We start from the raw sequence: 12,599 nt of genomic DNA on the forward strand, positions 1-12,599 counted from the left end.
GAAAACGACCAGTCGACCAGGGTAGCGCCCCTTTTCCCTGGCAAGGCCACCGTTACTACCCGAGGCGGCCCGGTGTCGAGTAGGCTCCGTAAAAATACAGCCTAGAAAATTTACCCCCCCGGCTGCAAACTAACCCAATAGGCACGGACCGCGTAACACCCTGGATTAGGGGGGATGAAAAGGATAGGGATCGGAAGGGGAAAACGATAGGTTGGGAAAAGGGAAAGGGTTTGTCGGTGCGGTGATCTCCGCATGGGAATCCGGGAGGATTCAGCTAGAATCGACCACAGGTTCCCATACGGAGCTTCCCTCTTAGTTCATGATGAGAAGGAAGTCCCGGTTAAGGACAACAATATCAACACTTAAGCCCCATCCCCACGCTAAGGAGACCAACACTGATGGGGTTCTTCTATATAGAGAAGTTCCTTTTTATATGAAAAAAAATGAGTGACTGTTAGCAAAAAAATTTTCAAAAATCAACGAGATTCTTCAGCAACTTGAAACCTGCAATTAATTATATTATTTATTATTTAAATAAATGAATTCATATAACCTTCAAACGTAATTTTTACATGTCTTTTAGCTGCGTTCGAATTAAAACAATTTATCTACACTATCGAGAATATCGACGGCAGCGCACTATCGGAAAAAATGACTATCGGCACAATCGATAGTGACCCAAAAAACTATCATCAACTATCGATGGTGTCCACTACCTATAGTTTACCACCAATAGATACATAAGTTGTTGGCGTTCTCACTAGGGATGGGGGTTGAAACTCGATTTTTTCCGAGTTTCGAACATTGCCCAACCATTCGATTATTCGATTCGAAATTGGGTGGTGCAAATTCGATTTAATTCGAATTTTTTTCGAATTTTCAACAATTTTTTCCACTGCAATTTTAAAAGTTTGTTTGAGAGCATGATACCTCAAATCGAAAGAGATTCAATTGAACTTACATTAATATGATTAATTATCCGTATCGCTCTTCTTACTGCCGGTTTCACTAAAGCAATTTAAGTGAAAAATTATTATCTTTTCTGTCAGTTCCCATATTAAATTTAAATGAAAAAATCATTTTTCACTTAAATTGCTTTTTGAAACTGGCTTTTGCCTTCACAAAAAAAAAAAATAAATATCTTTTTCTCAAATATCATAAATATCTCAAAAATGCATCAGATAAAAATTTAAATATTTATCAAATATGTCATGTATTTTTTATATCAATTAAAATAAATAACAAATGTAAATGTATAGAAACTACGTTCTTGCTTTACAAAAACAAAGGAAATTCGCCCATATGTACATAGTTCTGTTATGTTTATACTTATACAACGAATAAAAACCTCTTACATTTAATGACAATGTATGATTTTGCTTTTTAAGGCGAGATCTTTAAGTAAACAAGGAACAAAATAATAGGTCTGTTCAGCAGTGACCATAAGATCATGTGCACATGGTATTGCATTTGCATATTTCGGCGCATTTGTAAATTAACAACGGTTACCATGGTGGCAAGTATATAATTTGCAAATGCAAATACAAAGCCAAGACCATTTTTACAATATCCCGAACAGTCCTATTATAGATTACACAGGTACATCATATGTATACATATATATAGCATTTATGTACTTTAATTTAATAAGTCTAAAATCACATTTTTTATTATATTTTTTATATACCCTTGAGGTCAGCTGTTTAAAATGTGTTAAGTGTTTGAAATGTGGGTTTATATGGTGCTGGTTATGTAATGTGCTAGACTTTTATAGAACAATTATAAACGTTTAACAACCAAAAGAAAAATAGCCAAAACTGGTCAAAATGTCATTTAACTTAAACAGCTGACCACAAGGTTGTATACATAGATAATTACATATTAAATTCGTGTTTCACACATTTCGCAAACATTATATTTTCAACCGTTTGCACAAGATTCAATAAAAAAATATACGCTTCATTTAAATCATTTTTCCTTAAAACAATGTATCAATATTTATACTGAGAAAAACAAGAATACATATCCAAAATTCGTTAAAGTTTGCATCACTTTTGAAGAATTCGGATCGAAATAGAACACTGGAAATAACTAAGTTGTACCACTTACATAGTTCTAAAAAATCAACAATTGAATAAAAAATAAATTTTGGATCTACAGTGACCATAAAAATTAGAGCACTTTAATATTTGGACATGTTTTGACTTCATTTTCTTTTGTTGGTTCAATGTTCATAAATTGTTTATAAAAAATTCCTCAACAAATATCATATATGCAAAAAAAATTTCAAACTTTTTCAATTTGTAGCTACTTCAAACTTGCATTTTATAATACCAAAATTGAACGGGCTAAAAAACTGCCAACCCAACTTCTTTTTTTATTTGGAAATTTTGTTGAATTTTACATATATAATATTTTAAAATTAAGTCAAAACATGTCCAAATATTAAAGTGCTATTATTTTTACGGCCACTGTAAGAGTGGTTGTACAGACCAAGACCAAGTCTTGCGCTAATAGCCTCATATGTCCCACATTTCTTCCTCAATTGACCGCAAAAATACTAACATATTTAAATGTTCGGGTGAGAGACGGTTCCTCAACTGGGTTGCTATAAGTCCAGCATGTGAAAATAGTCGCTCACATGGGACTGACATTGCCATAACTGACAAATATTTTTGGGCAATTGGAAAAAGCAAAGGAAAATCATTTTTCAACGCCTGCCAAGTTGTTAAAGGGTTTTTGTTTAATTTTCGAGAAACAGCTGGCCTGATTAAATAAGCTCGCAGCTGGTCCGAATTTATTTCCGAAACGTTACGTCTATTGCATTGACTGTTGCTAATGTTTTGATCTAAATATGACCATATGCCTTCTTCGTCCGATGTTTGAAGCTCAGCGATACTTTCCACAGATTCATTACTTTGGGTTTGGCTGGTTATTAATAAGTTACCTATTCAAAGTTTAAAAAACAGAAATAGTTGTTTCTGATAAATAGGTATTTGTCTAATGTACCAATAAAAGCAGCAGCCCGCGAACAGTAGATTGAGTTTTCGAAGGCTGCCTTCTTGTACCTTGGATCAAGTATTGTTGCCACACCGTAAATAATCACCGCCTCCAAATTTGCGTAACGTTTTTGGACCTCGGTCAACAGGACGTCTTTTGCTATTTTGCCTATTGCTGTAGTCGGTTCGATGATCATTGTTGCCTGTAAAATATAGATTTAGATTTATTTACAGCCAAATTCATTATTAATCATTTTGTTCATCTATTGGTTAATGTCTACAACGTCTACTACGTCATCTTAAAAGTACAAAATGACTCTAGAAACAATTTACTAATTATTTCTCTAACCTTTTTTAATCCTGCAACCAATGGAATGCACTTGCTTATGTTTACATTTTTTTTAACGCAGAGTTCACTTGTAATTTCATGCAAAGGCTTAAGAATATCCGTTACTTCTTTAAGAGCGTCCACTTCTTCAGCAGTGACCATATTAGGCGTGCGGGCCCTCGTGTTCTTATCCATTTGTAGCTGAAGAATTACTTGTGCAATACATGTAGACAATGTCATAAAACGTTCCAGCATTTCAAAATAAGAGTTCCACCTTGCTCTCACTTCTTGAATCAGCTTTAAGTTTGACTGACCGTTGCTTTTTTGGTAATCTCTCAACTTTTTCGCAGCCACCTCGCTCGTTCGAAAAAACTTTACTATTTTCTTTACCTTTTTTAAAAGATCCTTTAGCGTGCCTCCTTCCGTTTCGTTTTCATCATCGTCGATAGCATCGTCATTGTTATTTTGAATGATCGCTTGACCAATGTTATTGATAGTGTGACCAAAACAGGTGACGTGCTTCGACTCTCCAAATTCTTGTTTCACTGCGCCTTTGATATTGGATCCTCCGTCAGTGACAAATGGTATTATCTGATCATCGCTGATGCCCCAGTTATTAACTATTTCACGAAGTTTTTCCTTAAGGTTTGCTATGTCTTTTTTAAAATTAGCTGGAAAAGCCCCAAGCTCCACACAAACCATATCGTTTTCTGTTAAAATTTATAAAAAAAAAATACAATGGAGCGTATTCTTGTTTTCGTACGAATCGAAAATCTTGAAATGGAATTTTCAATAACGTGGATAGGGTTGGAAGCATAATTGACATACCTTTCATCTGATATGTATATCATATACATAATACATACATACTTCGAGAAAAACTAAAAAGACAAAATTATGACCATTTTTTAATAAAAATGTATGTTTTTCTAAAAAAATACGTAATTAACTGTAATAAAAGATATCTTTACCAGAAAGAGTATAAAAATACATTTAATTTGATATATAATTTTATTATTTTAGTTATTGAACATTTTTTATTACTAATCATATATCAAATTGAACGTATTTTTATACTCTTTCTGATAAAGATATCTTTTATTACAGTTAATTACGTATTTTTTTAGAAACACATACATTTTTACTAAAAAATGGTTATAATTTGGTCTTTTTAGTTATTCCCGAAGTATGTATGTATTATATATATGATATACATATCAGATTAAAGGTCTGTTAATTATCTTTCCAACCATATCCACGTTATTGAAAATTCCACTTTAACGCCTTTTAACACACTTTCACTTGCATCAACAATTTTTTATACATTCAGAATAAATGGATGAAGGCCGACCACATCCACTTTTTCTTTTTCTAGCTCAAAAATTATTTTTCGCAGATAAAAAGGATGAACTAACCTTTAACGAAGTGTATAGTTACTCCAACATAACTTTGCATAGTCGAAGAGTTTGTCCATATGACCGATGTCAGTCATACAGATTTCGCCTGACTGAGTTCGTTTTTGACCTTTAATCGGATTGCACTATATTTTGTTTAAATTTTTGACGTCATTGTTTTTTCAGTAGGCACTTTATATATATGTAGGTTGCAACGTTTTGCAGAACTTTAAAAAACCCCTTTTTTCAGGTGTACAAAGTGGCATGTCGTCCACAACTATCATATACATTAACGCATTTGAAATTTCCTTCCCTTTGGTGCTGTTATCTAATATTACAATAATTACAGAACTTTAATAAATTTTAAAAGTTGAGATGTAAAATTTCTTTAATGCATACACACCAGAAAATGATACTGCTCTTTCAAAGGAATTTCGTATTGGGTAAACAGATTTAGACTTCTTTTGATTCGGCTAAAAAATTGTGTGAACAGAAAAGTATCAATATGTATTACAAATGAAACCCTAGGGAACTCATACCTCATTGTCATCATCGTTGTCCACAAGCTCAATGATGCCAGTTTTCTATAAATAAATGGAACAATTTTCGGTATTGAAATATATAAATTAAATTCCTTTAGCTCCATTTTAATTTTGTGTACTTTTTCTACGTGGTTTTTTAACGTGGTTGTGCTGCTGTGGTACTTAAAGCATTTCCCGCACTTTACGCAGATCGCAATTCCTTTTTCTTTTTTATCGTAGTACTGCCACACAATACTTGGGCTCATTGTTAGTAATAATGTATGAAAAATTCAGTAAGCAAACTCAAAGTGTATACGGCGCATAAAATTATCGACTCTGCTGTAAAAAACCAAACTTTTATAACGCTAATAGTATACATTTTCACAATATTCTTACCTGTGTAAAATAAACGCAAGCAAATTTGCAGAATTGAAATGGGGCAAGTTAGGGATGCACAAAAACATCCATGCACAAAAACATCGATACATTGTGTTTAAGCCGCCGCTTAAACTTAATTCAGCGGCCGTGCGGGCATCCTGTGGCCGCAGCAGTGTGAAGTCCGAAAAATGATTAACGAGCGCGCACGGCCGCTTCCCATCATCGGGCCAAATGAGAGACCAGTCAGTTCAGCCAAAAACGTCGGACATCGCGCACGCGCCCATTTAGCATTAGCATTTGATGATTCATACAAGAGTTAACTCTAAAAACGCTTTGTAAATTAACTTTAATTGTGGTGCACAAATAAACACAAAAATATTTGAATTTCTTATCGGAAACAAAAACCTTTCCTTTATGCGGAAACAAAGTGTACATTGTGTAAAGAGGTGAGTGCGAAAGGCGACCATTGGAAGTATTCACATTGGAAACATTGATGTTTGCTATTCGAATCATCGAATAAAACCATTGTATTTTCTCTTCAATATACATCGATATATTTCAATTTGACAGCTGATGCGAATGAATGTTCACCAAATATACATTTTGTATTAAATTATTGTATTGTATTCATTGTATTAATGTCTTTTAGATTATAAATATGATTTTGCAGCTTATAAGAATACCAAGAAACCGATTGACCGATTAGAAGAGTATTGCTGACAATTCAAAGACAATTAATTATCTTTACTTTTATATCATCAATAAATCTATTTCACCTTGAGTTTATACTTAAACATTTATCGAAGTTCCGATTTTCAATTTCCTTGTACATTTTTATTAATTCATTCAATGCATCGAAAATATCGATTTTCATATACGGTGCATGAATTTATTTTTATAAATGGGATTTGCAACTATTTAAATCAATAAACATATTTCACCTTGAGTTTATACTTAAACATTTATCGAAGTTCTGATTGTTCAATTTCCTTGCACATTTTTATTAATTCATTCAATGCATCGAAAATATCGATTTTCATAACCGGTGCATGAATTTATATTTATAAATGGGATTTGCAACTTTTAAATCAATAAACATATTTCACTTTGAGTTAATACTTAATAATTTATCTAACAGCCCTATTCCGCCACACTGACAAAACTCACCGCGATGACAATTGATATAAAAATGACAATTGCAGCTTTTTGGTATTCGCAGCAAAATTCAAAAGCTCGAATCATGCCAATTGTCATTTTTATTGTCATGACCTTTTGGGCAGGTGACAAGGCAAAAACATATGTTTGTGTTGCTTTAAAAAGTGCGACGATTTAATAAATTTGTGAAAAAATATAAAAATCAACTAATTTCAATGGCAGAACAAATTTTAGTTATTTGCGCAACCGTGCTTGTGGAAGACGAGCAGCTCCGGATGCTCCCTACAAAACTTCACATAAAATTGCAGCTGCTCCTGCGTCGTCCGCTCATAGTTTGCACGTCTAAAATATTTATAAATGTTATAAATATACGAATTTATCTATTTCACACAAATACTCACTTTTCTGGTGTTTCACCGCTCATCTTTTTTGCAAATAATAGCGTTGACCAGCTGTTTCTACAACAATGAACTTTTCACCATGTCATTTTTTGTTAGGAATAGCAACGTGCAACGACAATGACAAAATCACGACAATGAAGGATGATCAATTGTCATTCTATTGCAAAACCGGAATAGGGCTGTAAGTCCGATTGTTCCATTTTCTTGTATGTTTTCAATTTATTCGATGCATCGAAAATATCGATTTTTATATACGATACATCGATGCATTAGAAAAAAGTCGATGTTTTTTTTTTTACTTGCATCCCTAAGTCAAACGTGGCGCCATCTAGAGTGACGCCAAATTAACCGCCCTATTCCCACAACACTGACAAAATTCATCATATGACTATTGTCACAATTACTGCGCCTAAAACACAATATAAACATTGTTTCGCCGTTGTCACTTACTCAGTAGCTCATAACCAGGGAACGGATTTTTAGGACCTAAAAACCTATAAAAAAGACAAAATAAAGTAACGAAGTAGGCTGGAAAAGGCAAAATAAAATAGCGAAAAAGGCAGCAAAAGGCACTAGGTATTGGAAAAAAGGCAAAAAAAGGCAAAACAAAATAGCGAAAAAGGCAGGAAAAGGCAAGAAAAAGGTATTGCAAAAAAGGCAAAATAAGGCACTAAAAAAAGACAGAAAATACGAAGAACAATCAAAAAATATATTTATTTTAGAAATGTTTATATTAAAAGTAAAAAGAGAAAAACTATGAACTAGTTTCATTATATGAAAAATTTGTACTTTTAATCTTTAACTATTTTATCCTTTCGAGTTTCTAATTCATAAAACATTAATCTGTATAGTTGTAGTAACATTGAACCACAAGATGCATTTTGAAGTTTTCTGGCAGCATTTTCATTCGATTTTCGCGAAGAAAAGCCTTGAATGTACTAAATGTGCGCTCGACGTAAGTTGATACAAGTGGAGCCCAATTTAAATATGGAACGTTTGAAACGTTCATATTATCATATATACCGTTTTTAAAGGTAGAAAAGGCAAAAAGCGGCAAAATTCTTAAATAAGGCAAAAAAAGGCAAATATCTTAAAAAAGGCAAAAAAAGGCAACATCAAATGTGTATATATGGAATCAGGGAAAGCTAAATCGGGGACATTCTTAATCGAAAATACTCTATCTCTTTAGCAGAAAAAAAGGCAATTTCCATAAAATCCGTTCCCTGGTCATAACAATAAAACTGACAATTGTCATAGGACAGCTTAAAACAAATTTGCGGCATAGTATTAGGCGCAGTAGTAAAGGCAATAGTCAGCCGCTGAGTTGTGTCAGTGGTGTGGGAATAGTCAAAAAGTCGCAGAGTTGCTTTTTTGCAAATAAAGACGAAATTCGATTTTTTTCTAGAAAAGTTCGATTTTATCCGAATTTTAGCACCTCAAAGTTCGATTTCAAAAATTCGCCATTTCGGAGCGAAAATTCGATTAAAATTCGAATCTCGAAGCTTCGAATATCGAATTTACCCATCCCTAGTTCTCACGGGTGGGCTTTAGATTGGTAACCCTATAGTACAGCATTAAGGAATATATGGGAGGTAGAGGGGCGGGGTTTAATAGTTCCCTGTATGAAGTTTCAAAGCGCGCAACCTTATAGTTTTTAAGGGATTTGTTGTTAAAGTTTGCAATTTTAACAAACTTGTATGGCACTATTTTACAATATATAATGCACTTTTCACTAAATTTACACGTTATTTGCACTCAATATATGTGCAGTTAGAGTGTGTACGATCAAACAAATAAACACTTTTAATATATTACAGCTTTTTATGAAAAATTGATTGTTTAATTATGAGAGTACATGCAGAATATTTGCAAATGGCAGCAGGACTGTGTTGGCACATCTAAAAAAACCAAAGGTGGAAAGTAAGACCAAAAGAAAATACGATAAAAAGGAAAATAGATAAGGTTTTTTTGTTCAGATAAAAATAAATAGTAGGGAGATTGGGGTCATATTCTCTCATAAAATACTGAAACACGTTTTTAAGGCTTGTATGTATATTTTATAGCGTCAATAAGTTTGACGAAAGGGAACTCTTGCTTACGAGCAATTGTTTTGCGCCACATATATTCTATAATTTTATGTATTTTATTTATAATTTTATATTTTATTATATACAAGACATTTTTATAAAACACCCAGTAACCATAATACACATCACACCACACACATACCACACAGAAAGGGAATTCTAGTTACCTCATCCTTTCTCAGAGCTACATCACTGGGGCGGTAGCGCCAGTTGGTGCACACCAAACGCAGATTTCTATTTGGTAAGGGTTATAATCCTAAAGCGCGGCCGAAGGCCGCCTACGCAGAAAGGAATTCTACGCAAAAATATAACCCCGATCCCCCTACTATTTATTTTTATTTGAATAAAAGAACCTTATCGTATTTTCCTTTTAATCGTATTTTCTTTTGGTCTTACTTTCCACCCTTGTTTTTTTTTAGATGTGGCAACACAGTCCTGATGCCATTTGCACATATTCTGCATGTACTCCTATAATAATTAAACAACAATAAATTTTTCATAAAGAGCTGTAGTATACTAAAAGTATTTATGTGGTTGATCATGCACACTAGGCTGGGTCGATTTTGTATGGGGGAAAATAAATGGCATTTGACCGTATTGTAATAGTAATATTATGATGTCTTAGGTCTAAGCCAATTGTTATTGGCCACGAAAGATTTATTTAAAACTTATCTTTAGCCCGCGCAATTGAATCAAAGTGTATGAATTTTGAAAATGAAACTTTGGCTTGTAATATCTATGGAATGCGTTAATTGGTATAAACAGGACGATATATCAAATTAAGGGTTATTAAATTTGGTACCTCACGTTCGTTTATCATTTTTTAATAAGTCTACAAGTTTTTAAGATATTAAGATAAAACTTACAAAAACTACAACTTTTCCTTATGAATTTTCAATTCTTCATTACTTCAGCAACCAAGTGAAAAATATAAAAAAGTGAGACGAGGTTTATTTCAAACGTTTTAATGTTTTCGGATGTTTATGTTTATTAAAGGAGCATTGACTTGGTTACGCCGATTTGGTCAGTTTTCAAGATTGTGGTTAATGAAGTCAAACATGTATTGTCAAAGATTAGGAATCGCTTGATAAGTTAATAGTAGTTTCAAGCATATAAGTAGCACATTTTTCACGGTTTCTAAATTTGCAGTTATATGATAGTAGGGGACGTGCAATAAGTGTTTAGATATACATAAATATTTTAGTTAATTTCATTATGCGAAAAAATGACTGCAGGTGAATGTAATAGCCTTTAACATATCCTGGGAAATCCTTTTGAGGACTCTCCAATCGGACGATATTGCTTTGCATTCAGCTTGAACGAAAAAAAGGTCACATCCTGGCACACTTTTCTGTAATTCGGTTCTATCATTTAAAAGTTATTTATACAATTCAAGAGAAATTTTTTCAGAAAAAAACAGGAGATCCACTTAATTTTTTCGATATAACTTTGGTGAATGTTACCCGATCGGTACGTAGTAACTACCAAATTGAAGGCGAGACTTACTGTTACTGATTTATGATAATAATATGATGAAAATCGTTGAGGTTATAAACAAATTACTTTAAAATAAAAAAATTTTGAACAACATTTTTTGTCATTTTCCTATATTTGCAATTTTTATATTGTATGCATAAACATAAGTAAACTAATTAGTGTTTCTAGAAGCTGTGCCTGTACAGTGTTTCCATACTCATTTGCATATACAAAAATTTTCCACGATGAGTGAAAATAATGGCTTTTCTATTAGAGCTACCGAAATTGTTCCTAAATTTGCGAAAATTCGCAAACTATAGCTAATATTAAAAAAAGATTACAATATTTGGAACCAGCGACCTGAATGCACGCCAGTAATACATCTTTTGACAATAGGCCAGTGCAATTGATAATTACCAAGAGAACAATTACAATTTTATTGAACACAGATAACTTTGAGATTAACGATAAGTTTAAGGGCTGCGAGAAATGATATTTAACTTTATCCTTTGCGTTAACAGGTTTACTATCTAATAATGTGCACCAACCCTTTTTGCTGAACCCAGAATTTTTAACAAGAATTGGTCTTATTCGACTAGTGTGCTGTCGGTCACTTGGTGGTCGATGCGCGGGCTCTTACAACTGAAATAAAAGCCTAATATTTTGCAGGCTTGTTGTTGACTTCATGATACAATATATTTTCACTATTACCAAGGGATTTGAGAAAAACTAGATTTTCGACCCGCCCTAATGCTCACTGTAACAGCACATATATTAAGTGTAAATAACGTGTAAATTTAGTGGAAAGAGCATTATATATTGTAAAATAGTCCCATACAAGTTGGTTAAAATTACAAACTTTAATAACAAATTACTTTAAAACTATAAGGTTCCGCGCTTCCAACTTTACATATACCCCTTTTAGAACCCCCTCTACCCCATATATTGGTGTTGGCGCGGCAACTCCGGCTACGGTGTTAGCGCAATTGCGCCGCGCAGTGTTACCCATGTCTATATTGTGGAATCCGCGTTTTTCCGCAATTTCGGGACTTTGGGTCTGGATAATCCCCTGCGGCCCTTTCCAGTTCCTTCCTGTTGGCTTCACACGAATTTAGGAAATAAGAGAGAATTTTTTCTCCATAGACACGCGCGGACTTTGACTCAAAAAATTTCGGCACATTGAGAATCTTCTATTTTACACGCGGACTTAAAAACAGATCAACGCGACAAAAAAAAACTTCGAGGAATGCGGCTCTGGCACGTGCTGCCGTGGAATAGCGTTTTGGCGGTCCCGTAGCGAACAGCTCGTTTTATATTCTCGGTTTCCCCCATTTACCGTACACTGTGTTGGCCGGAACTACCCAAAGCATTTCAAGTCCTTTTGCTTGTGTTAGTGATGCTAAAAAAAAAAACAACCATACTTTTTCTTTCTTCCGGTGCATTATACCAGTTGTTAAACTTCTTTGCTGACAATGCTCATATGGGCGAAAAAGCTTTTTGTCTTATATTCCTTTTTATTTGACATTTGCCCCAATAAATATTAATTTTGGCCGGACAGACAACCTCCAGTTCCTTTTTCATTGGTAAGTATAAACAAAATACATATAGGCATCTATTCCTCTCACAGTATATACAGTAAAAAACCGTTTATCAGTTTTTTACCAATTGGTCCCAGAGGAGTACTTTTGGTTTGTGTGCAGCCTCATGATTATGAAAAGTCCTTTTCGAGGATAAAATTTTTATAAATATGTGTCATTTATGAACAAAATATAGATTCAGTATAATATCAATGCTTAATTTAGAATAATATCAATAGTTAAATACATAATTAACGCCTGTATTTCTATAAATTGGAAAACT

The 12,599-nt window shown here is 33.5% G+C and overlaps 1 protein-coding gene and 1 long non-coding RNA gene across 2 annotated transcripts; both read right to left on the reverse strand.

Moving 5' to 3' along the window:
- Positions 1-2,379: 2,379 nt before the first annotated feature.
- Positions 2,380-3,973, reverse strand: LOC118750877 (zinc finger BED domain-containing protein 4-like). The gene is made up of 3 exons (XM_036485611.1): positions 3,718-3,973; positions 3,010-3,202; positions 2,380-2,947 (listed from the first exon to the last, which is right to left on the reverse strand). Exons 2-3 carry the CDS (start codon positions 3,194-3,196, stop codon positions 2,520-2,522), a joined length of 615 nt encoding a protein of 204 aa, XP_036341504.1. The 5' UTR covers positions 3,197-3,202; positions 3,718-3,973; the 3' UTR covers positions 2,380-2,519.
- Positions 3,974-3,996: 23 nt separating this feature from the next.
- LOC118750879 lies at positions 3,997-5,724 on the reverse strand. The gene is made up of 5 exons (XR_004994451.1): positions 5,639-5,724; positions 5,261-5,581; positions 5,125-5,194; positions 4,743-5,049; positions 3,997-4,037 (listed from the first exon to the last, which is right to left on the reverse strand). It is a non-coding gene; the product is annotated as an uncharacterized LOC118750879 (long non-coding RNA).
- Between the last annotated feature and the right edge of the window lie 6,875 nt (positions 5,725-12,599).

The sequence above is a fragment of the Rhagoletis pomonella genome, unplaced genomic scaffold (assembly GCF_013731165.1).
Source record: "Rhagoletis pomonella isolate Grant_MI unplaced genomic scaffold, Rhpom_1.0 Rhpom_scaffold_00434, whole genome shotgun sequence".
NCBI lineage: Eukaryota > Metazoa > Arthropoda > Insecta > Diptera > Tephritidae > Rhagoletis > Rhagoletis pomonella.